Source organism: Thamnophis sirtalis, unplaced genomic scaffold (assembly GCF_051295495.1).
Source record: "Thamnophis sirtalis isolate CommonGarterSnake01/CBP01778 unplaced genomic scaffold, rThaSir2_p1.2 scaffold_12, whole genome shotgun sequence".
Classification (NCBI taxonomy): Eukaryota; Metazoa; Chordata; class Lepidosauria; order Squamata; family Natricidae; genus Thamnophis; species Thamnophis sirtalis.
Window position 1 is genome coordinate 23,181,335 of NW_028261392.1, and position 25,241 is coordinate 23,206,575.

Sequence of the window (25,241 nt, forward strand, 5' to 3'; positions counted from 1 at the left end):
TATTGGAGGAAAGGCCCCACTGGTCTGTGCTTGGGCAGGATGGTTGGACTAGATGACCTCCAAGGTCCCTTCAATCTGTTATTTCCCCCAGGGAGTCGGAACAGTTTCCCCCATTCCCCAGCGAGAGCAAAGCGCGACATTTTAATAACCAGGAACAAGAAGAGAGAATCTCCAAAGATTCTTTTATTGTCTCGCTCCCGTCCGTCCAACAGCAGCAGCAGCAGCAGCAAGCAGAGCTCGCCGCCGCCCCCTCTCGCCGGCTGATTGGCCCGCTCGGTTACATGCCCGTGAGGGGAATGCCCTTCTCGACGGGAAACCTTTGAAACTATGGGCCTCGAAACTCGCCCTGGCCTACGGGCGGAGGGGGTGGGGGGAGAGAAAAAGGCGGGTCTCTTGTTTCCTAGGCTACAAAGAGAAAGAGCGGCGGCAAGAAGGGCGGAGAAGCTGGGGAGGGGGCAAAAAAGCGAGCGAGAGGGAGAAAAGAAAGGCAGGCAGGAAGAAGGGCAGCGTGTCGCTCAGCTTCTCCGGCAGCGCCCATTGGTGAAGGCGAGCCAACCACGTGACGGAACGCCCAGCTTCGACCTGATTGGCAGTTCCCTCGGTTACGGGCTATGAGGGGGCGGGAAGGGCTGCGTCCTGGCAGCGCCAGCAGCAGTAGTGCCGCCGCCGCCGCCGCCGCCGCGTTCGCTGTGGTCCCTCGAAGGCGGCTCCGGCCATCGGCGAGCATCGCCTCGAGCCAGCGGTGGTTGACGCGCTCCCCGCCTTCGGGTTCCTTTCCGCCCTTGGATTCCCTCGTCGTTTGAAGCCATGGCGGCGGCGGAAGATGCGGTGGCGGCGGCGGCGGCGGCAGCCGGGTGACGCCCGAGGCGGCGGATGAGCGGCGGCCGACCGAGCTCTGGCGTGGGAAGAGGATGCGGGAGTACAAGGTGGTGGTGCTGGGCTCGGGCGGGGTGGGCAAGTCGGCGCTCACCGTGCAGTTCGTGACGGGCACTTTCATCGAGAAGTACGACCCCACCATCGAAGACTTCTACCGCAAGGAGATCGAGGTGGACGCCTCGCCGTCGGTGCTGGAGATCCTCGACACCGCCGGCACCGAGCAGTTCGCCTCCATGCGGGACCTGTACATCAAGAACGGGCAGGGCTTCATCTTGGTCTACAGCCTGGTCAACCAGCAGAGCTTCCAGGACATCCGCCCCATGCGCGACCAGATCATCCGCGTCAAGAGGTGATGGGGGTGGGTGGGGGAGGGGATGGGACAGAGACAACCCCCCTTCCCCCCCCCCGCCGCCTTTAACCCAGAGAGATCCCTGCTTCTTTCCCTCTTCGTTACTCCACCCAAATCCCGCCCCCCTCCTTCCTTTGGGATCCTGGTGGCCGGTGGTTTCCCAGAAAGCCTTGCCTGCTTTGCAGAAAGCGTGCACCCATCATCCTCCCCTGCTCCTGATGGGGCCAGGTTTCTGCAACTCCCACCTGCTTTCCCTCTGTATGAATTTTACTTACACACACCTCCCTCCTTCCCTCCCTCCCTCCCTATATATTTGCAGTTCAGTTTCCCAGAAGCCTTGTTTGCTTTGCAGAAAGCATGGACCCATCCTTCCCTGTCCCTGATAAGGCTTAAGGGTCAAATGTCCTCTGCTTTTCCCTTGTATGAATATCTCTTTCTCTCTTTCTCTTTCTCTCTCACCCACACCCACACCGTCTTGTTTGCTTTGCAGAAAGCGTTCACCCATCATCCTTACTTGTTCCTGATAAGGCTCAAATCTCATCTGCTTTTCCCCTGTATGAATGAATGTCTGTCTGTCTCTCTCTTCCCCCCCCCTCTTTCTCTCTCACGCTCGCAGGCGCGCACATACACAGAGCTCATTTTCCCAGAAGCCTTGTTTGCTTTGCAGAAAGCATGGACCCATCATCCTTCCCTGCTCCTGATAAGGCTTGTTTCTGCAACTCCCATCTGCTTTTCCCCTGCATGAATCTCACACACACACACACACACACACACACACACACACACACACACACACACACACACTTCAGTTGCTCTGTGGAATATTTCCTCTTATTCCTCCTTATATCAAAATGTTCTGCCGGGGCAAATGCCTCTGTGATGTAAGCCCCATTGATTCAGCCTCGTTCTGACTCATGCCTGCTTTCATCCATCCATCTCTGCCTGCAGCTCTTCTTCTTTGAATGCTGCAGAGAGACTGGCCAATAGCCTCTTGCAGAGATCTCCTCCTCTGAATTGCTATGGTCACTATGGTCTAATCCATATCTGTGTTGCCCAAATGTGCTCACATTGAGCAAATCGATCTTGTCATTCTTTTTTATCTTATGGCTATTCGTCCACGGAGCGCCTGGCATCCAGCTCTCTCTGTCCTCTCTGCCCTTGTGTAGATTTTGTTCTTTTTCCATACACACAGAGCTTTTGGTTCCTCCTTCCATCTACTTCCGGTGCTCTGTATGGTATCTCATTCAGCCTACACAACCTCTGCTACATGCCCCTAATATACATGTGTGTGTGTGTTTATGTGTATTTTTATTGTATTACATTACATTCCTCCCACATACTGTTTCTCAATTAATTTTAAACAATCTGAATTTTTCTGCTCCATAGATTTTGACATCTCTACCGCACTCTCTATTCCTGTGTTTGTCATGTGTTCACACTCATGTGTGCATACATGAATGATTTATCTTTACATTAAACTAGTTGTTTTGGATTTTTCATTTTCTACCGCTGAATACAATGTTTTGCCAATTTCCAGCAAAAAATGCACAAAATTGGATTTTCTTAATAATATAGCATTCGCTTAATGACTACCCAAAAAATGTCATAAAATCAGCTCAAATCATGTAATGAATGACCCGCTAAACCACCACCACAATTTTGGGTTCCATAAAAATGAATTAAGCATCAAAACTACTGTTAATTTCAGAACAAATTATTTAATGTTCTGGAATCCTCAACGTATGGAACCCAAAATTGTGGTAGTAAATTGTGGTGGTTTAGCGGGTCATTCATTACATGATTTGATTTAATGACATTTTTTGAGGTAGTCATTAAGTGAATGCTATATTATTTTAAAAATCCAATTTTGTGCATTTTCTTGCTGGAAATTGGCAAAAAAAGTAAACAATTGCAGTCATGACTGCAGTTCATTGCAAGCAGCTTTAAATGTGAGCCTGTTGCCAAGCATCCAAAAAGCTATTACATGACTCTGTGTGTGTCTTTCTCTGTGTGGCGATGATAACTTTGAAATTGTATTATAAGTAGATTTTGTTCAATGCAACTTTGAAGCAACCAGTGATAAGTTGAGACTATCTATATCATGCTGAACAAATATCTGTCCAGTCTCTTGAAAATGCCAGTGATGGAACACCCACAATTTGTGTAGGTACCTGTTTCTCCAAAAATAAGATCTCCCCGGATAATAAGCCCAATCGGGCTTTTGAGCACATGCACTAAAATAAGTCCTCCCCAAAAATATTGCAACACAACAGCAGAAATGAGGTGGCCACGCTCACCGCCTCCTGCACCTCAAAAATAATAAGACCTCCCCGAAAATAAGGCCAAGTACTTATTTCTGGGGTCAAAAGAAAATAAGACCTTGTCTTATTTTGGGGAAAACATGGTAATCAGTGGAACAGCTTACTTCCAGAAATTGTGGATGTTCCATCACTGAGCTTTTCAAGAAGACACTGGACAGCAATTTGCCCAGAATGATATAGACCAGGGTCTCCTACTTGAGCAGGGGGTCAGACTAGAGGACCTCCAAGGTTTATTCCCACCCTATTCTAGGTTCCAAGTTGTATATAAAGAGTTTGTCTGGCAGAGTACTGTATTTCAAGTAACAGGATTTTTTCAAAAATACACCAGGTGCTTTTTCAAAAGGAAGCTGGACTGTTTTTTCCTTGAGGAAGATGTTTAGCTTCTGATCCCAAGAAGCTTCATTGGTTCTGCAGGATGGTGGGGACGATGGAAGGATTAGTTCTGACAGGATGGGGTGGTGGTGGAAGGATGATATTTCTTTGCAGCCATCTGGTCATTAGTAAATTATCCTTCCACTCACCCCCTAACTCTGGCCTGGATGACTGAGAATTTCCACAGACAAGGTACAGGCTATTTCAACAAAAACCCACTATATAACTTGACTTTATAACTTATACTATAAAGATAAGAACCAAGGTTAAATTCTGTAAGAAAAAGATAGGGAAGACCCTACATTGCATAATTTCAATTTTTATTTCTAAGGAATACTAAACTGGTAAAGTAGACTCACTTATCCAACCTTATGTATCCTAGAACCTGGGTCCCCAACCTGTGGGCTGCGGCCCATTACCGAGCCATGGCATATTTCTAACCGGGCTGCGGGCTGGCACGTGCATGTAGCGTGACTCACAGGTGAATGCTGGCGTTCACAGCCCCACTCACGCAATTGACAGGCGCCATCACTCCCAACTCCACTCCCAGAAGCAGTGGGCGCTGGCATCCACTTCGCCTGTGCAGCCACCACTCACACAAATGAAGCTTTGCGTGCATCTGCCTCTCGCACAAACCCATTCCCTCTCCCCACCCCCTTGCACCAGGCCGCAAATCCGGCAAGGTTGGGGAACACTGTCCTAGAATGCTAAAGCAGAATTTCCCTCGGCTAGTATTTGGATAGGGGACCATTAGGAAATCCCAGCACTATAAAACAGATTGAATTTTTTAAAAGAAGCCCAGGCGACAGATGAAAAGTAGTTCCATATTTTTGCAAAGTGAATTGCATCTGTCCATTAAATGACAAGGAATTCAGATGGTTGTTCAGGCGAACATGGTGGATATGCTGCTAATTCATGTAATTGTAAAATGCTTATAGACAAGGATCAGTTGAACAGCTGAATAACTTTACCTGTTATACAGTGGTACCTTGGTATTGAACACTTTGAATCTCATCGAATTTGGTACTCCGTGCATTTTGATGTGAACTTTTTCCTGATAATCATCATTTGTCTGGTACTCAATGCACAAGCTAGAGCTTGTCGGTGTCAGCTTCTTTGTGACTCACTACCTTACTGCTTATGGGAAAAACTTGTTTGGTACTCATCTCGCCTCCCAGAACCAATTAACGATGAATACCGAGATACCACTGTACTGTAAATGAAGAAAACCACAGTAAATGCTGAGGCAGTGGCATTTGTATTCTCTGTTCGGAGTTGTTACTGCATCTTGTTTAAGAAAACTTTGTAACTATAACACAGTATTATACTGAATTAGGGCAGCCTGCCATCAGTTACCATCGCTGCTTGTTCTCTGAGTTGCAGCTCCAGCTTTTCTGGGGAGCCCCAAGTTTGGAAATGCTAAAAAAAGAAAAATGTTTCTTTGCTCCTTCTGGTATGGAAAACAGAAAAAGAAGATGCAGAGTGACAACTTAATAGTATAATACAGGATGTGGTTCCCATGCTCCCAGACTGGGATCTTTGATGTGGAAGCATTATTGCAGGTAGACAAATAATCTGGGAAGAAACTTGTGCCTTTGCTTAGGGAGCTGCACATATCTCAAATTCCCCGAGCCCTTGTCTTCAAAGGCAGTGATTTGGCTTAACACCATGAAAGGGAAAAGTCTGCAGGTTTTATTCACAGAATTTAGAATAACTGAGTTGCAAAGGACCTTGGAGTTCTTTCCCTGCTCAAGCAGGAGACCGTATACCATTTCGGGTAAATGGCTGTCCAATCTCTTCTTGAAAATGTCCAGTGATGGGGCACGCATAACTTCTGAAGGCAAGCTGTTCCACCATTGAATCAGTTTTTCTGACCAACAGGAAATTTCTCCTTAATTCTAGTTGGATCTCTCTTTGCTAAATTTCCGTCCATCTTCTTCTTGTCTTCCCCTCAGATGTTTTGGAGATTAGGATGACCCTGTCCACTCTATGACGGTCCCTCAAATATTGGAAGACTGCTATCATGTCACCCCTAGTACTTCTCTTTGTTAGACTAGATCAGTGATGGCGAATCTTTTAGACACCGAGTGCCCAAACTGCGGCGTGCCCGCATGCCCAAACTGAAAGGTGTGCGTGCACACAAATGCGCACATGCACAGCAGAGACCTGAAGACCAGCGGGTTGGCGGGAGGCGGGGCATCCTAAAACTGGCAGTGCCTCAAGAGATAAGATCTTTTTCTTTCGTGAGCTTTTCTCGTTTGCAAAGAAACAGAAACTCACGAAAGAAATGCCAAGGAGATCTGACCTGGGGCGAGGGTGCATGTGCCAGCAGAAAGGGCTCTGCGTGCCACCTCTGGCATGTGTGCCATAGGTTTGCCATCACGGGATTAGATGGTATCTTCTCTCTTCCTGTTTTACTTTCTCACACATCTGTGAGGTTGTTTCGGCTCCCCCCAGGAGCTTCATGATTGAGTGGGTCTTAAATCAAAATTTGTTATCACGGTACAAAGAGTGAAGGTTAAGAAAAACTACTTGAGGGAAATATCCTAATTAACATAGACATTTGATCCTGCAGTTTTTATTTTTGGACTTTCCAAAATTTCTGTTTTTTCCCCCCCCCCCAAAATGTTATACAATATGCATTTGAACATTTTATCTAATTTGAGTTAAACAAAATCAGAATGACTTAATCTTGACTTTTTATTACTGTACTGTAATAACCACTGTGCTGCCTCATCTATGATTGATGGGATTGGACATATATTTTCCTCTCAACATGCATAAGTTTAGCTGGGATATGCAAACATCTTTAGGTTCTTGACACTCTAGAGTTAGCAGGGTATAATCAGTCACATAATGTGGGGGATACTGTAGGAGGAAGGCTGTATTAATCTGTGGTAGTAACACATTAGGAAAAAAACATCCTAGCATTTTCCCCCCAACAACATGTTTTTTTAAAAGGCATAAGCTTTTGTGAGCTGCAGCCTTTTAATAACATTTGATAAGTGGAAAAGTTGCCGTCAGCCCCTCCTGGTCATGGGGAAGAATGCAACTAATATGAAAAGGATTGTCGTTTTGTTTTTCTACTTTGGTTGACATATATGTAATCCAATACAGGATACGTAACAGCATCAGAAGTTTAGAGAACAAAAAATATTGTTCCTTTCTTCAAAGCTGAGTAAGTATATTTAACGAGAACACTGGTCAAAACTCTGAAACAATATATTAAGCTTGACCATAAAGTAGGGGTCCTCGAGCCATGGGCTACTGCCGGGCCATGGTCTATTCAGAACCAGGCCATGCAAATGGCTGGCCAGTGCGCACACTTGTGTGAATGTCGGGCCACCACGCGTGCACAGCTCAACCTGTGTAAGTTGAGCTGCGCACACATGCGGGTCCGCACCAGCCCACCATTTGTGCAAGTTAAGCTGTGACGCGTGCATCCCCTGGCCTGCCACTCATGCAACCTGATTCTCCTCTCCCCCCCCTCAGATGCCATGAACGTAGGAGGCTGTCAGTGCCTCTTTTGCAGATAGGGTGATGCCAGCACCTTTTTTTTAGCCAGACAGAAGGTCCTAGAGACTGGATCCCACATGCAAGAAGGAAGATGTGCAAGCCCTTTACTTACTCAAGAGGAGATGCATTTTCTTGTCATACAATTAACAGTGACCCCCCCTGTTTGCTTTTGCTCACCCTGAAAAGCCATTAGTTGATAGAAACTATCAATGACAGCAGTAGCTCCTCCCACTATCTCCATCAAGGAAGCCAGACAGCTGCCCAATCATTATCGCTTCATCTTCTCTAATGTCTTCTGCTGCAGCATGATGATGGGAGTCCCGAAAAACTCAAAATGAAGGGAAGGAAGGCAAACACAGTTAGGTTGGTACAGGTTGCTATAGCAAAAGGTCACAGGAACTCCAACTGCTGGCCAACAAGGCTCTTCTGCAGTTTGACACACTCAGACTGGAACAATAGGTCCTAGAACTGAATTGTATTCTCCTTTAACTAAGATTCTCTAAGAAAATAACCAAGTTCAGATAGAACCCAAGGACCCTGCAAATAAGATTCTGGAGAAGACTGAGGTCACCAGACCAAGAAAATCTTGGGATGATTCCTGTTCTTCTGCCACTTTGTAATCTTTGGACTATTTTGCTTGCCATGTTTGAAGCAAAAGAAGAAAGAAGGCTCTTATTAGATACTAGCTGGATACCCATGATTCACGACAAAACTATGTGATCGGGCAATGCAGGAGAAATCTGGTTCACTCCAGTTCAATCCGTTGGCTAAGTGGTGATCGGTGATTGAAACACATAAGGGAATATTGCTCCCGCCACCTTGAGTCCGGAAGCAGTTCCATAAGTGGAAGGTGTAGACATTTTGGTGAGGTACCGACGTTTAGCATTGTAAGGAGCCCCAGACCGCTCCTGAGTGAAAGCATGGAACATCTGCCAGTTTGAACTGAGGTAATGGAATGTGAGGCAACTGGCAGTTGGAACAGAGTTCTTTTAAAGTGGGGAGGGGGAGTAGAATGTCTAACTCCTTCTTATCAGAGCATGTTAATATAAGGCAACTGGCAGTTGGAACAGAGTTCTTCTTAGCTGGGGAGGGGGAATAGAACTCCTTAGCATCAGAATGTGTTAATTACTGTATAAGAAATACTAAGGATCTGATGGTCATTTCAAAAAATCCTTTCTTAGCAAGCACCTAGAAGCCAAGAGGAACATATGTGCCAAATTTCAGGTTTGTGGGCTTTATGGTTCTGGAGATTTCATGATGAGGGAGTGGTATTTGGCTTTTATATATATAGATGGAATGTCAGTGCAGGAGGGAGGGATGTAGCATCATGGTCAGACCCCTCTCTTCCTAGTGTGGGGATGAACCCAAACCCAGACTAGTGAGCAGGAACAGAAACTATGTGGTGCCCCAAAGATCCATCCAATGGATCATTCACACTACGAAGAGCAAATTTTAGGAGAAGAATTTGAAGAGACCAGAAGTAGCCAGCAATGATATTCTACATCTAATGAGGAAGATAGTGAAAATCAATCTATTAGGGTCTAGACTCTAGAACAATTGAACATGGCTGCCTTAACATGCCCACTTCATCTCAAGATTCCCACTGCAGCTGACCCGATAGTGGCATTCTTACTCAGCTGGCTGTGCATCAGCGCTCCTCTCTTGCCATTGGTCCACCAGCCCATCCTTTCATCCTGGGCGTTTCACAGAGGGATACTTTTGCATGGCCAATTGACAGTGCGGGATATTTAACCGCACTTTGAAGTGAATCTGGTTCCCCCATTGTCTTTGCTTGTCAGAAGGTTGCCCAAGATAATCACATGACCTTGGGACACAGCTACGGTCATAAGTATGAACCCGTTGCCAAGCCTCTGAATTTTGATCATGTGACCATGGGGTGGCCACAATGGTTGTAAGTGCAAAAATGGTCATAAGTCACCACAAGGCTTGCTTGCCCTTAAAGCTAAGTGATAATGGGCGGGTTCATACATTACAATTAATAAAAAATGAACAAACTGTATTATTACTGTTGCATGAACTATCTTCCATGGAATAAAGATGATTGTTGTATTTTAGATTGCACTATAGTGGATACAGTATACCAAACATCACACTTGTTTATCCAAAAACATTTTCAAAAATTACAGGGATATTGGCAGTATTTTCTTTATTAGCTTATTCAAGCTTTTAAAGTAAGAGACATTATGTTGCTAGTTAGAACACTGAAACTGTGGATGATTGCAAAATTAGAATTCTAAAAAGATTCAATGTCATTTCATAGAGTTCATGAAAATAATTTCAGTGATTCAGTCTTGCGTCTGTCTACTTTTTATCATGCTGATTATGTACAATACTTAGGCAATGCTCATGTATGCAAAATCGCAATCACAGTAGCACTTAGAGCTCTCTCTAAGTGGTTTACAGAATCAGCCTATTGCTCCCAACAATCTGGGTCCTCATTTTACCGACCTTGAAAGGACGGAAGGCTGAGTCAACCTTGAGCTGATGAGAATCGAATTGCTGGCAGCCGGCAGTCAGCAGAAGTAGCCTGCAGTACTGCATTCTAACCACTGTGCCACCCCGGCTCAAACTAATATATTCTGTATGTGCCCTGGATTATGGATACTGAATTTCAATATTTAGATTTCAGAATTCAAATTGTGCAGGATAAGAAGACAGGTTTTTTTGGTTCCATTCAATCATATCCAATTCTCAGAGACTATCTGGATAGATCCGACCAGTTTTCATGGCAAGTTTTTCAGAAGTGGTTTGATGGTTATACTGAATGATTTGATTGTTTGGGTAACTTGGCTACCAAATGTGTCATATTTTTAATGTGATTTTATAGGGTTTTTTTATTTGTATCTTCTTGGGGTTTGTTTGGGTTTGTTTTTTTTTGCTGATTTTTAAAAATTGTAAACTACCCATAATTATGCATGTGAATAAATCACAGTTTTTAGGGGCTGTAGAAAAACCAGTTCTGAGATTGAATACCTGCCTTTAAACTTTAAATAATGGGTAAAACTTTAATAATGTGTCCCCTAGTTTGAAGTTCATTAAATGAAGCCTTTGTAGAAGACTGTGCTGAAGACCACCCTCATGGCTGAGAGCAGAGACAATTTTGACTGCTTTTATCTTTGCAAAGATGCCCAAAGACTTCAACTTTGTTTCTTTACCTCTAATTGCAGATATGAGAAGGTACCTGTAATCTTGGTTGGAAATAAAGTGGATTTGGAGAGTGAGAGAGAAGTTTCATCCAGTGAAGGCAGAGCTCTGGCTGAAGAATGGGGTTGTCCTTTTATGGAGACATCTGCTAAAAGCAAAACCATGGTGGATGAGCTCTTTGCAGAGATTGTCAGACAAATGAACTATGCCTCTCAACCGGATAAAGATGACCCGTGCTGCTCTGCATGTAATATACAATAGCATTCCAAGGATGGAATTGGACCTCATTTGCTGTATTTGGGTAAGGTGAAAGAATAGACTATTTCACTCTGTGATTTAAAGTTGGTCAAAAATTCAAAGTGGAGTAGCACTGACCCTCCAAGTGAAACATAAATATGGATCGGTTTAGTTAAAAAGAAATAAAAAAAGAAATTGAGAAGCTTTATTTGCCTGCAGCACAACTTCTGCATGTTCTACTCTGGCTTAGCCAACAGATTACAGGGTGAGCACAATCCGTGCACATTGGCTACTGCTTTAAATTAAGAAAAGTTTTCGGTGAAAAGGAGCCCACCAGCAAAGACCTTTTGCACTCTTGCCTATTCTGTACTGATAAGGAAAGATTTAACAAAAGGTATCTCCTTACTGAATTTCAGGACTTTTATCACTTGTGGCCAAATCAGTCAAATATGCTAATTTTATTTTTTGACGCAAGTGTTGATCAATTGATTGGCAAGCTAATATATAGTTCTGTTATTTCTTTTACATTCATTATTTTCTGTGATCCCATAATGCAAAAAGGAAAATGCTCCATCAGTACTTGAACGGAAAGAGAGAAGCTCTGGAAAAAACGAACAAACCAACAGCTTGTAAAGAGAACACTGAAACATTAAAATATGCCAGATATTCTGCATTGTTGCTCAGAAAATGGTGGATTGCTTCAGCTGCTGTTCAGTCAAGATACCAAACCAGCCCTTGCTTTACAAGAGCAGGAAATGCATTTCTCTCTTTACTGATCCAGGAAGAAGCAGCCATGATGGGGTAAAAATAGAATTGTTTGGCCTTACTAATGAGGAACATTGCTAGCACATTAACAAGTACCACCTTGTAAGGAAAATGAAGCCATGTTGTATTCAGACGTTCCTTTTTGCAGAAACCTCACAGAGGCTGTAAAAGCATCCTCTATTTTTTAGTTTTAAGGATACCAGTTTATTTTTTGCCTTTTAAGGGCTGTGTCTTGGATGTGATATACTAATTGAGCTATGGAATTTTAATTTTGCCACTTTATATCTTTTAATGTTGGCGATTCTGGTTAACTGTGTAGAATTACTTTGTCTCAGAAGGTGAATACAAAATATTTTAATTCCATGTGGGAATGAGAAAAAAAAAAGGATTTTTTGTCTTCAATTGCCTAACATGCTAGTCAGGTGCTGCCATTAAAAGTGATCCTGTTGCCCTGGTTATTGCTGTGACAAATAGTGAGTGAAAGCATTGTTTTAAAATGGTGGCTCCAGCCTCTAATTTTTAATTTAAATAGCAGTGAAATACTTAAAATTTGCATGACTTAACAGCACCAATTATATCTATTATGTCTTACAATCCGAGGAAGTTTCCAATCAGAAAGTCTGGTAAGATTGAAATGGTGGAATGATAATGGACCTTGATGGATAAATTGGCCTTTACAATACAATATAACTGAGCCTATGGTCCAAATACTATTCCTGAAAGATTGGTTTTTCAATCTTGTGACGTGGTTCTGTAACTTCTTGTGTAGATGAGTGGAAAGGAATGTATGTTCTGTGTATGGGTGTGAGTGTGTTGGTGAGTGCAACTTTTTACAAATGCTGTAATGAACTTGAGTTCTGAGATTTTGCCTTGATCAGCAGAAAAACAAACTGCAATCTAAAGGGTATCAAAAGCAAATGAATTTTTAAACGCCTTTTTAAAAAAAAACACTTGGCCACTTTATACCTTACACAGTAGAACACATTTAATTTAGATTAGATCAATTTCTAACAATAATGATGGATGGTTATTGGCTATACTTGCCTTTGTTCTTGAATTATTTTTCCCTCATAATCAAGAAAAACAAAGAGTTGTCATTTAAACAGTGAGGTCCTGTATTAGAAATGTAATTCCTTCCCAAACCTCTTGCTCAGCTTTAAGAATTACTGAACCTTAATGCAGCTTTTATTGGCAACTTCCATGTATTAAGGCAAAAATGATGAATTATAATCTTTAAATTCTTTTAGAAGGAACATTGTGCAGCAGTATGCCAGAAAATAATTTCACTGATCAAATAAAAGTGGAATAAGCAGGTATAGAAGAGTGTTGAGTGCATCTTATACTGATTGATTCCAAAAAGAAGTCCTGTATTGCATGTCAGATTATTTGATGTAAAAAGAATGAGGAGCATAAATGGCATTTCTTTATTTTTGTCAAGGCATTATTTTAATAGGAAGCTTTGAGGGGAAAAAAAACCACAACTACTTTGTAGTGTATAATCTTCGCTTACAGACTAAACAATATACTTTCATACAAAAGCAGGTGATATGCTAATTCCAAGAAACAATTTATATTCAATTTAGACTGTCACTGAGTAGTGCAGTATATTTGACCAAATGATATAAATCAGTAAGAGGGGATATCCCAGGCTATCAGTAATAGTTATGTGGATTCCCTCTCTCTCAAGTCATGTGTGTAGACCAGGGATTGGCAACCTTAAACACTCAAAGAGCCATAAAGGTCCTAACCGGAAGCCCCCCATTCAGTTCTGTAGCTGACCGGAAGTTCAGTTCTCCCACCATAGAGTGTCCTCTTAGCGCGACATCCTTTTTCCTCTATCTGTCCTAACCAAAAGCCCTATCAATTGTGGAGCTGACGGAAAAACCGCCCCTGCCATAGAGTCTCCTCCTGGCACACAGTGCTTCCCCCCCCCCCCATCAAACCAGAAGCTCCTCTCAAAATTGTGGTGCTGACCGGCGACAGGGAGCCGCAGCAGAGAGCTGAATGAGCCACATGCGGCTCCAGAGCCACGGGTTGCTGACCCCTGGTGTACACCTACAGAATTAGTGGCAGCTAAAAGGGATTCCTAGTGCCAATGCAAGAGTGTGTTCCTGTGTCAATCGTTACCCTTCCCAATTTGTAACTGTGAGCAACTTTGTTTTTTTCTGGCCATCACTGTGTAAAGATGATCTTGCCATTGGCTGTCCCAGAACACAGCTTTTAAAAACTAGATCAAAATAAGCAAAATAATCTTGGCCACAAGGTCATTCTGGCACTATATATGCCACACTTCCAGCATACAGACAGTAGCCTTTATACGTATTGGTGACATGTTCCAATTTATCTGGTCGGCAATATTACTTACCTTGGGACTGTTTGTTGAGACTAACTACCTGTATTGCATCCTAAGCAGATCTAGTAGACATAATTTGGGAAGGAGGACTAACATGCCTTAAAATATTATCAGTTCATCCAAAGACCCGATATTCTTTGCGTAGAGCTTTGTATTTTTCTGCAGCTGTAAGTCCCTCTTTTCCTTTGAAACTGGTTGAACAACTCAAACATCTGTGCAGAATGTTTTTGTAAGATGATTCAGCACACGTGGAAGTATCGATAGCAGTTTTTGAGGAATTCCTCATCTGGTGGTACCAACAATAAATACAAATAGCCCTCGACTCACGACCGTAATTGAGCCCACATTTTTTGGTTGCTGGGTGAGACATTTTCTTGCCACCGTTGTTAAGTGAAACATTGCAGTTGTTAAACTTAATAACCCAGTTGTTAAGTGAATCTGGCTTCCCCATTGACTTTGCTTGCACAAAGGTCACAGAAGGCCTTGATACAGGGACACTGCAACAGTCATAAGTATGAACCAGTTGCCAATCATCCAAATCTTGGTCACGTGGCCATGAGGAGGCTGTAACGGTCATAAGTGTGAAAAATGGTCGTAAGTCACTTTTTTCAGTGACGTTACTTCGAACGGTCACTAAATGAATTGTTGTAAGTCAAGGACTACCTTATCGTATACCCCCTTTATTTAAAATTGGCATTATTATTTTTTTATCAGCACATTTTTTTTGGTCATGCTAGTATTTTTTGTCATATATGCCGCTTAAAGGTTTAGGGTGAGGTGACACATGGTCTTCAATAAAACTGAAATAACTCCACAATAAAGCAAATTTGGCAACTTTTATTGTGAATTTCTCCTTTCTGAATTTTCGATCAGGTTTTAAAAAGGGATTGCAGTGTGTTTTTGCAAATGTAACCATTGACAATTTGTCATTTCTAGAGTTGAATAAGCATCTTTAACAATTGACTGTGGACCTCTGTTACAACTGATAAATGGGGAAAAAAATACTACATTTTATAAGTTATCAGTTGTTTAAATCGAACTATTTCAAAATAAAACAAATTGTACATAGAACTCAATGCAAACTCAGCAGTTGTATCTGGAGTTAAATTATTTTAACAAATAAATTTATTTAATGAAATGTCTGTTGGCTTGTCTTCTCGTATTCCTTTTTATTTGAGAATAAAGCAAAAACCTAACTACATTCTTCACGTATTCCAAATTCAGATCTCCTTTATTAGAATGCTTCTTTAAAAAGGAACATATTTGTCATATTGTTAGTGAAGAAAGTTTGCACTGATATTGATTCACTATTGCATTGTTATCATGACAATCCTGCTAAAACCCGTCATTATAAGAATTACAGGTGGCAATAACTACTGTACTAGATGGTTTTGGTTCTTAAGATATGTAAGTCCTCTGATGCCAAAGACTGCTGTGGGAACTGTATATTGCCCAGCTAGGGCTGCAAAGATTGACAAATGTAGCTAATTGTATGCAGCCATCAGCTGGTCTTACATTGGATAATTGACTCCATTCATTCATTCATTCAGTTTTGGCCCAAATCCCTTTGGAGGGCTCTAAGTAGCTTTGCTTCCATGTATTGATGTGTGTGTTGCAAACAAAAGTAGCTGTATAGAGCAGTATAAACCAAATTTTCTTGTTTGTCCTCCCCCTCTCTTCTTTTCACGAATAAATTTACAACTCTATGAAGTTTTCAATAGCGCTGGTCTTTTTAAATGTTTCTTGGTGTAGCAAACATTAAAGAAGACAAAAAACATTACAGAATAAATGAAGGGCAATTATACAATAAGTTCAACCTTTCTCTTTTAGGCGATACAGAAGAATCCTAAATTTGGAGCACAGACCTGTAAAAGGTTTCCATGTCAATATTTGTGTTTGTATTTAAAGCATCATTAATACCTTGTCCCTTAGCTAAAAGTATATGGATGATGCTGAAATATGAACCAGATAGTGCCTACTCTCAGGCTTATATCTAACACAGGATTTTCCTCCATATTTTGTGTGTGCGTATCTGTGTATATGGGGGGGGGGGGCACACCAAGCTTTAAAAATAGATTAAAGGTGCTGTGACAGACCCATTGTCTTCAGTGACCGCTGAGATTGCCCAGTACAGTAAAACCTTTGGTCACAAACGCTTCTGACCATGACCAAATCTGACCCAAAAACCCCACAAAATTCATGAATCTGGTCACGAACATATACTCGTGTGGTGATCAAACACAGCCGCAGCTGATTTCCCCTTCCGCGTCATTTTTCTTGTAAGCGCCAAACAATAGCGACCTCGTGTGGCCACTGCATTAATTTTGGTTAGGTTTGTGTCACGACCAAATTAAATTGCGACCAAAGTTATGGAACTAATTATGGTCATGACATGAGGTCCTACAGTATAACAAAAATGTTACCAAGTAAAAAATAAATGATACCACACCAAGGATTTTGGGAAAAGAAACACCAAAAGGAGAACATTACATTATGCTGTAATTTTGGATAAAGAACCAGATCTTCAGAGCTCTTCAAAGTAACAGCAGAGTGGGGCCATCCAGATCTTTTTTTTGGGGGGGGAGATACCGCTTTCCAGAGGGCGGGCACTGATACCGAGAAGGAAAACTTGGGGGGGTGGCGGGTCCCGAGATATGACATAGTTGAAGGAATCAAGCACCTCAACCCTATGGGATTGATTCAGCTGGGCACATTCTATGAGAGACGGGCAGCCCCTGAATAATCATGTAGGCCTTTGTAACACCTTGAGTAATCTGGAAGCAAACTAGCAACTCACGAAACAGCCCCTGTATAGTTAAGTCATTTTGGCTCCCACCTGTCTCTCAGGGCCGGGAGGGGAAGCGAGGGGTTGGACTTGAGGGGTATAGCAGAAGACACCCAACCTGTTGCATTATTGTTACGGTTATTATTAACTGCAAAATTAAATCCTATAGCTCCTTTCTGCTCACAGCTCACAAAAGCTGGAGTCGTTTAAGAAACTATTAAGGGGCCATCCTTGGATTTTTGGCTACCATAGACCAGTACTGGGATTCAGTTGGTTTGGGCCAGTTTGGGTGAACTGGTTGTTAAATTGCTGGCTGGCCCCGCCCCTTCCTGCCCTGCCCCTTCCAGGAGTCCCACACACCCTGTTTTTGCTCCCTGGAGACTGCAGGGAGGCCTACTAGGCCCAAAACGGGATGGGGGTGGCACAGTCCCCCGCGGCCAATTTTTGCTCCCAGGGGGGTGGAAGCCGAGTGCTGCCTGTCACACACCGCTGGCCATGCCCACCATGGCCACACCAACCCAGCCGGTCATTAGGGCAACAACCGGATGTTAAATTATTTGAATCCCACCACTGACATAGATAAATACAACTTTCCTACAGTTTGATTACAGATACTCATTAACTTACAACCAAGTGTTTAGTGACTGTTAAAAGTTACAATATCATTGAAAAGGTGACCTGAGTTTTTCACACTTATAACAGTTGCAGCTTCTTCGTGGTCACATAATCAAAATTCAGACACTTGGCAACTGGTTCAGATTTAGGATGGTTGCAGTGTCCTGGGGTCATGTGATCCCCTTTTGAGTGGGTTAAGTAGTTTTCAGAAATATCTCGGCAGGTGCAAAGTTACTCCTTCTCACCTTTCTAAAACATGCTTAGGATTTCCTTCAATAAATGTTATATTTCTTGCTCAGACCCATATTTTAATTTAAATATGTAGATAGTTTGATGCTCCTTGTCTATTTTGATGCTCCTTGCACTTATAGACAAATCTGGATCTCATTTCTTATGCATATGATATTTTTATCTATTATATTGATTGATGTGTGAGGTTCCCCTCACACATACCGTATTTTTCGGAATATAAGACGCACCCTTTTTCCTCAAAAAAGAGGCTGAAAATCTTTGTGCGTCTTATACACCAAATACAGCATTTTTTGCTTCCCAAAGCCCTGCCCCTTTACCAAAATGGCCGTGCATACCCTTATGGAGGCTTTCAGTGTGCTCCTGGGGGCTGGGAAGGGCAGAAATGAGCAAAAAATGGGCAGCACTCTATAAGCCTCCGTAAAGCTATGCATGCAATTTTTTTTGACAAAAAATGGGCCAATTTTTGCAAAAAAATGGGCCAATTTTTGCTCATTTTTGGCCCCCTACCCCCCAGGAGCAATCTGCAAGCCCCCCCCCCCCGACTATTCATGCCTTTTTTGGTGAGGGAAAGGGCCCGTTTTCATGAAAAACGGGCCGTTTTTGGGAGGTTTGCAGAGTGCAAAACCTTTTTTTCCTTTTGGAAAGCTCTTTAACTGATTGATGAGAATTACATTGATCAAGTGCTGTGCCAGCAGAAACACCTACCTAGCTACTGTATTTCTCTCTCTCTCTCTCTATTTCTCTCTCTTATCCCTCTACTAACCTACCTACCTACACACACTCTCTGACCTACCTTCTCTCTCTCTCTCTCTCCCCTTTATCTACCTAACTACTCTCTCACTCTCCCTGTTTCTCTCTCTATTTCTCTCTCTATCCCTCTACCTACCTTATCTACCTACATTCTCTCTCCCTACCTACCTACTCTCTCTCTCTCTCTCTCTCTCTATTTCTCTATCACTTTATCTACCTACCTAACGACTCTCTCTATCTAGTTTGTTTCTCTATTTCTCTCTCTATCCCTCTACCTACCAACCTACCTACACTCTCTCTCCCTTTCTATCTACTGTATCTCTCTCTCTCTCTCCCTTTCTATCTACTGTATCTCTTTCTCTCTCTCTCTCCATCTACCTACCTACCTAATTATTCTCTCTCCTTCCCTCCCTCCCTACTGTATATCTCTTTCTCTCCCTGTCCATCTTTCTATCTACCTACCCTTTTTTTTAAATTTGCCTCTTCAAAACTTTGGTGCGTCTTATACTCCGGTGCATCTTATATTCCGAAAAATACAGTATGTGCGTTTGGTACAGCAACCTATAACAGAAAGAACTGGCTGTATTTCTCTCCAGTGCTATTGGAGATTTATTTTTGGTTGAGAGAAATCTTTGTTATTCCATAGCAACCAGAATGGGATGTAACACCAGAAGTTGGTCTGATAAAAATACTTCTAGATTCAACTGGGCCAATTAAGTTCCTAAAATTAAATTCATTGACATAATGTGTTTCAGTTTTAACATTATTATAAAATATAATTTGCAAATGTCAAAAACAGATTACTGTGATTATCTTGAAGAAGGATTTATACTTTCTTAAAAATAAATCAGAGGACGAATGTTGGTATTGTTAGTTGTGAAGTCGTGTCTAATCCATCGCGATACCATGGACAATGTTCCTCCGGGCTTTCCTGTCCTCTACCATCCTCTGGAGTCCATTCAAGCTCACACCTACTGCTTCGGTCACTCCATCCAGCCACCTCATTCTCTGTCGTCCCCTTCTTCTTTTGCCCTCCATGTTTCCCAGCATTAGGCTCTTCTCCAGTGAGTATAAATATAGTGAGGACCAATATTGGTTACAGCAATCTACAATTTATTTCCTGAAATTCTTAGAAGTATTTATTTGTTAAGGTAGATTATATGTGACATTCATGGCAGGAGAGCTTACCTTGTATTATAAAATAATTTTTTTTCAATTGGACCACTATTTTTGAAAATATGATTTAAATCCTCCCATCAGCTAAAATTCTTCAAAGAGATCTGATTCCAAGTAGCAGGTATGGTTGTTTGTCCTAACTTGTCTTATTTCATTCTTACAATAATCTTGGTAAGTAATACTTACAAGCAGTAATTGGTATTTTCTCAGTAAACTTCGTGACTTGAGTTGGGAATTTAAATCTTGCTATCCCTAGTCCTAGTTTGATGCTCCTTGCATTTATAGACAAATCTGGATCTGAATATTTCTTATGCATATATTTTTACCTATTATATTGGTTGATTTAAATTTTACTGTAACAACAGAGATGCACATAGTAAAACATAACAGTAAAGGTAAAGGTTCCCCTCGCACATATGTGCTAGTCCTTCCTGACTTTACAGGGTGGTGCTCATCTCTGTTTCAAAGCTGAAGAGCCAGCACTGTCCAAAGACGTCTTGGTGATCATGTGACCAGCATGACTAAATGCCAAAGGCGCACAGAGCGCTGTTATCTTCCCACCAAAGTGGTTCATATTTTTCTACTTGCATTTTGTACATGCTTTTGAACTTCTAGGTTGGCAGAATCTGGGACAAGTAACAGGAGCTCACTCGGTTAAGCAGCGCTGGGGATTCGAACCGCCAAACTGCTGACCTTTCTGATCGACAAGCTCAGTGTCTTAGCCACTGTGCCACTGCATCCCTTATCTATTTCTTTGCCTAAGCTGCCATAAATTGTACATCTCCATCTGAAATGATTCCGTTAAGGCTACTTCTGCATCAAAATACATGGTCGATAAAGAACCTGGTAGTTTGTGGTGCAACAGGAAGAGCCTTACAGAGAATACAGTCAGCCATGGTGACTAAATCAGTCAAGTCAATAAAATTCAAGGAAGCAGCATCCCAAGGTCCTTCGAGAGAGATTTATGGATGTAAGGCTTGCTTGTTGAAGGTTTGCTTTGCTTGCAGACTCTGCCTCTTGCACGAGAAAACATGAAACTTTCATACAAAATATCTCTAAGCAATAAAAACATTTTATTGTCATTTTCCAGATATATTTTTTTCACTCACAGCTTCAAGAATATGTAAACAACCCTTATGGAACTGTCATCTTCCTTCACCAGAAAAGAACCTTCCAAAGGGCTCCCTGATGATTGAAGCCTGTACTTATGGATCTTCTTGGTACTGAAGACAGATTTGTTAGAAGATAGAGGCATAGCATAATGTTGGAGATTGATGTAGTACTGTTGGCTGCATGTTCGTATCCAATAGACTTTCCAGTGACAGAATTTGAAGTAGTTTTCCACTCTTTAACAATTGCCACTTCCTGTTATTTGGGTTACTTGTTCTCAACAGACCCAGAATAGCTTGGAAGGACATTTACCGGTCCAGAATGCCCATATTAGGTGGTCAAGGTAATTTTTCAACTGCTAACTTCCCCAGAACAGTGGTGGGTTACAGCCGGTACGGCCCCAGGTACCGTTCCGGTACGGTGCTCCGTAGGGCCCACCCGCCCGTCCATCCTCCTTACCTGTATTTGACCCAACTGGGCCATTTACCTAACCGCACAGAGCGTACACGCCTGCGCAACGCTCCGCCGAGCACTTGGATTGTCACAGACATGGTGCGCATGCACGTGGTGGACGCCTGGCCCCATTGCAGCATACCAGTTGCAACGGGATCCAGAACCAACCACTGCCCCAGAAGTATCATTACTTAAGCTGTCCATGGTGCTAACAAAGCCAAACCCTAAAATGCTTGCCATTGGTTACTAAAATTTGCACAAGGCAATTTAAAAGATAATTCAACTCCTGATTGAAGGAGCCTTCTGTGCCGGTGCCTCCAAAATAGGCACAACAAAGTGAGAATAGTGTCAGACTTGCCCCATCGTAGACACTTACTATTTCTACTATCGGCCAAACCAGTAGAATACCACCTCTGGTTGCAACTTATGGGGCTTCCTAGTAGCCCTGATATATGTCGCATCTTTTTAAAGGACCTTGTGTTTCAACAAGACCTGGGTTTTATAAAATGTTATAGCACAGTAAACAGAAAAAACTTTCTTCTTTAATGGATAATGTTAAGTCGAACCCTCGCCCTATAAAAGATCTTGAGCGGAAGATTTTTCTATCGATAGCAGAAAAACCAAGAGAAGCCTGCAAAAGTAAGCAAGTCAACAGAATGGAAATGGATTTGCCTGACATACGCACATCTTTAGCTATCAAAGCACTTCTACTCAATTTCCCATCTCTCAGCAACACTTAATTGGTTATTTGAATTTATTATATCAATATTGCAGTGTTGGGCAACCTGAATACAAACCAAAGGAATTAAAAATTCAATGCATCAAGAGAGTCTCGGTCTCTGTGTCTCTCCTTCCTCTGTCACCATGCTGTATGGAGGGGGATTCTTAGGGCACAACCCCAGACAAAGGTACTTGAAAGCACATCTCCTTGAATTCTGGTAAAGGAAATGCACTTGGTGAGGGTGAGGGGAAAATCTAAGAAAACACAGCTAAGGTGAATGGATGACATTGTCTTCCACCCACTTTCAACTCATAGCAGAAAACAGAGTAAGAGATTAAGAATAAAAGAAAGGGCTTCTGCCTAAGCCATTTTAAGCCACTCTAAGGGGATGGTCTCAAACACTTCTGATTTTGATTGGCGGTAGCATGGGGCATCCTCCTTGTCCTCTGGAGCAGGGGTCCCCAATCCCTGGTCTGTGGACCGGTACCGATCTGTAGCATACCAGCGACCTGGCCATGCAAACAAGTGAAGCCCCATCCATGGGATGCAGGCAGCACACAAAACCACGCCTCCCCTCCAGTCTGTGGAAAGTCCTTTCTCTATGGAATCGGTCCCTGGTTGGGGCCCGCTGCTCCAGTCCCTGGTTGGGGCCGCTGCTCTAGAGCACGGGTGTCAAACTCGATTGCATCACATGACGTATCACAATGTTTTTTGCTTTTGCAGAGCCAGGTTGGGCGTGGCCTGCCTGTGACGCATCCAGCCCATGGGCCACCAGTTTGACAGGCCTGCTCTAGAGGCTGGCTATTGCTGGCCTCCGTTCTCTGCTATTCAGCAACTGCCATTAAAAAAAAAAATCTTATGGCTGATCTAAAATGGCTCATTAAGATGATCGACTTTCCTTATCCCATATTTTCTTACTTCCCCCCTCAAAAGCTTCTTGTTCTATTCAACATTTTGAATATTCTGTGGACATCTTTCAGTTTCTGCTCAGTTAGAAACATGCCTCCTTGCTTTTTCCATTCCCAGTTCACATTACATCAACATTTTCCTCTCCTTTCTTTTTTTTCCTCCCCTAAATTTTTAAGTTTCAACACAGGCATGTTAAATGAAGTTCAACGTTCCAGTGAATGCCCCTTTGCTTCTCTGAAACTGAACCACTGAATCTTCCTCAATACATTTCTGGGGACTTACAGTAGAACACAGGGACAAAAAGGAAAAAACACATCCCTGAGCTTTGATCATTGTAGCATGGGAGCAACAATGATAAATAAGGAAGTGGGGAGAGAAAGTCTACGTTGACATTAAAGATGGGAAAGTGTAAAGACTTCCAGAAACATCTGAGAAAGCAAAGGAAAGACACAAGCACTAATGACGGGTAGGGGGGGATTCTACTGGTTTGGATTGGTTTTTTTCACGCGAACCGGTAGCTCCAACTATCAGCTGAGAGCGAACAGGTTCACTCTAACTTTGAAGTAAGCCTGCCCGCTCCTGCACTATACTCACCTGTTCTGACCCCCCCCCCGGCCTGTAAATAAACCAGACCACAGGCTTGACTGTTTGCCACTATTTAATGAATGCGATAACCTGAAGGCCCAGGCAAACTCACGTTCAAGATAATCAGTTGGCAGCAATCCAGAAGCTCCAAGAAAGCAACGCAGATAATTCCACAAGACACGGCTAGAACACAGATTTCTTCAATAATAGTTCGAACGGTTGTTTCCTGCAAATGTCCCCTCCCAATGCCTTCCTTATAAACCCTCTTGGGAGGGGCCCAGGCGCAACCACCTGTGCGTAATTATCGTCTATGAGACTGCCTACGGAGTTGCTGCTTCCGTTTATCAGCCCTTCGTAATCTAGCATCAGGGACAAACTGCCTTTGATCTTCTCCACTGCTCCATGCCTCAGGCGCCTCCTGGTGGCCAACCAGCTTCTCTGGTCCCTGCTCTGACCCTGAACCCTGCCCAGGTCCTCCACATCTTCCATGGCAGACTCATATGGTTCCTCGCTATCCAAGTCCAGCAGCAGCTCAACTGGATCCTGCGGGGTCACAACACTCACCTATATTTCCTTTTCCAAAGCCCAGCTGATCAGCTGTTTTCCTTGGCATGCTGTGGGTAAGTTTTCGATAAACTGTGTGTGCTCAGCAAACCGGTTATTAAAATGGTAGGATCCCACCCCTGATGTCAGGCTTAACATTCAGTAAAAGGAAAAGGCAGTCACCAGGAGACTTGCCTGCACAAGAACTAGCCAGGAAAGCTGGCCTTCCTTGCATGGATGAGAAGAGCAGGAAGTAGGGTACAGATGCTGTAATGGCCTTCTTCTGCAATCCAGACTAGAGGCTTTAAAGGGCTTCCGAAACTGCCATAAGTAGCTAATGAGACATACAATTTCGCTAAGAGAAATTGTCCTAGAGCAGGGGTGTCAAACTTGATTTCATTGAGAGCCACATCAGGGTTGTGTTTGAGCTCAGGGCAGGCATGCCAAGCTCAATGTCACAAGATTGGCTGTGGTGGCCCGAGTGCTCTGCCAGTGAAAACGGACTCCCAAGCTCCATTTTTAGCTGCGACGGCCTCCTGCAACCCTCTGGCAGTACAAATGGAGCTTAGGAGGGTTGCGGGCAGTCCTCCCTAACTCCATTTTTGCTGGTAGAGGCACCACGGGTCAGTCCTTTGTTGTTTCCAGGGCAGCCCCATGGGCCAGATCTAAGCACCCCATGAGTCAGATCTGGTCCCCAGACCTTGAGTTTGACACCCCTGTCCTAGACGTTTAGTGCCATTCAAATCAAGAATGCCTGAAGGAAAACATAGCTCTTGGTGTCCCACGATCAATAGTACACTAAATTATGTGTAGCTTAATATAATGTACATCGAATTGTGTTGTAAATGTTCAAACTGAAAGAAATGAGCAAACAAAAACAAGAGACACACTGCCTGCTCGACAACACATTCACCTGTATCAGCTTTACACGCAAGGAAGAAAAGGATCAACATCTACCTTTCCTCGATGTTGGACATAAGGAGACAGAAGAATGGTGAAATGACAACCTGTTTATATCGGAAATCTATGCACACAAATAAAATTGTCAATTGCTCCCGCAACCACCCCACAGCACACCAAAGAAGCAGACCCTCTTCAAGAGCGCCAGAACACACCGCAGCACCAAATCCCTAACAGAAGCAGAGGAGAAATATCTCTTCAATGTTTTTCTCTGCAATGGCTATCCCAGGAACTTCATCCTGTGATGCATAACATCCAAACCAGTGGTGTAATTCAGCCAGTTCTATCCGGTTCAGGTAAACTGGTAGCGATGGTGGTGGGAGGCTCCACCCACCCGCCCAGATATTATCACACCCTGGTTTTGACACTCAGCGCATGCACAGAAGATCCGCGCTCACATTTGTGAACCAGTAGCAAAGGTAAGTTGA

General features: G+C 43.0%; 1 protein-coding gene across 2 annotated transcripts; it reads left to right on the top strand.

Annotated features, from left to right (window-relative positions):
* The first annotated feature begins 440 nt into the window (after positions 1-440).
* On the top strand, positions 441-15,660 carry RAP2A (RAP2A, member of RAS oncogene family). 2 transcript variants are annotated; one of them, XM_087726817.1, is made up of 3 exons: positions 441-1,225; positions 10,623-10,900; positions 11,398-15,660. In XM_087726817.1, the coding sequence occupies exons 1-2, from the start codon at positions 912-914 to the stop codon at positions 10,858-10,860; spliced, it is 552 nt and encodes a 183-aa protein (XP_087582943.1). In that variant the 5' UTR covers positions 441-911; the 3' UTR covers positions 10,861-10,900; positions 11,398-15,660. The 2 variants fall into 2 exon arrangements, with proteins under 2 accessions (XP_087582943.1, XP_013920058.1); XM_014064583.2 differs by having other exon boundaries at positions 442-1,225; positions 10,623-15,660.
* The last annotated feature ends 9,581 nt before the right edge of the window (positions 15,661-25,241 follow it).

Excerpts from the sequence above, each read along its gene's own strand:
- RAP2A (XM_087726817.1), top strand. The coding sequence starts at position 912 with ATGCGGGAGTACAAGGTGGTGGTGCTGGGCTCGGGCGGGGTGGGCAAG. Across the intron at positions 1,226-10,622 it reads CAGATCATCCGCGTCAAGAG|ATATGAGAAGGTACCTGTAA; the intron begins GTGATGGGGGTG and ends CTCTAATTGCAG.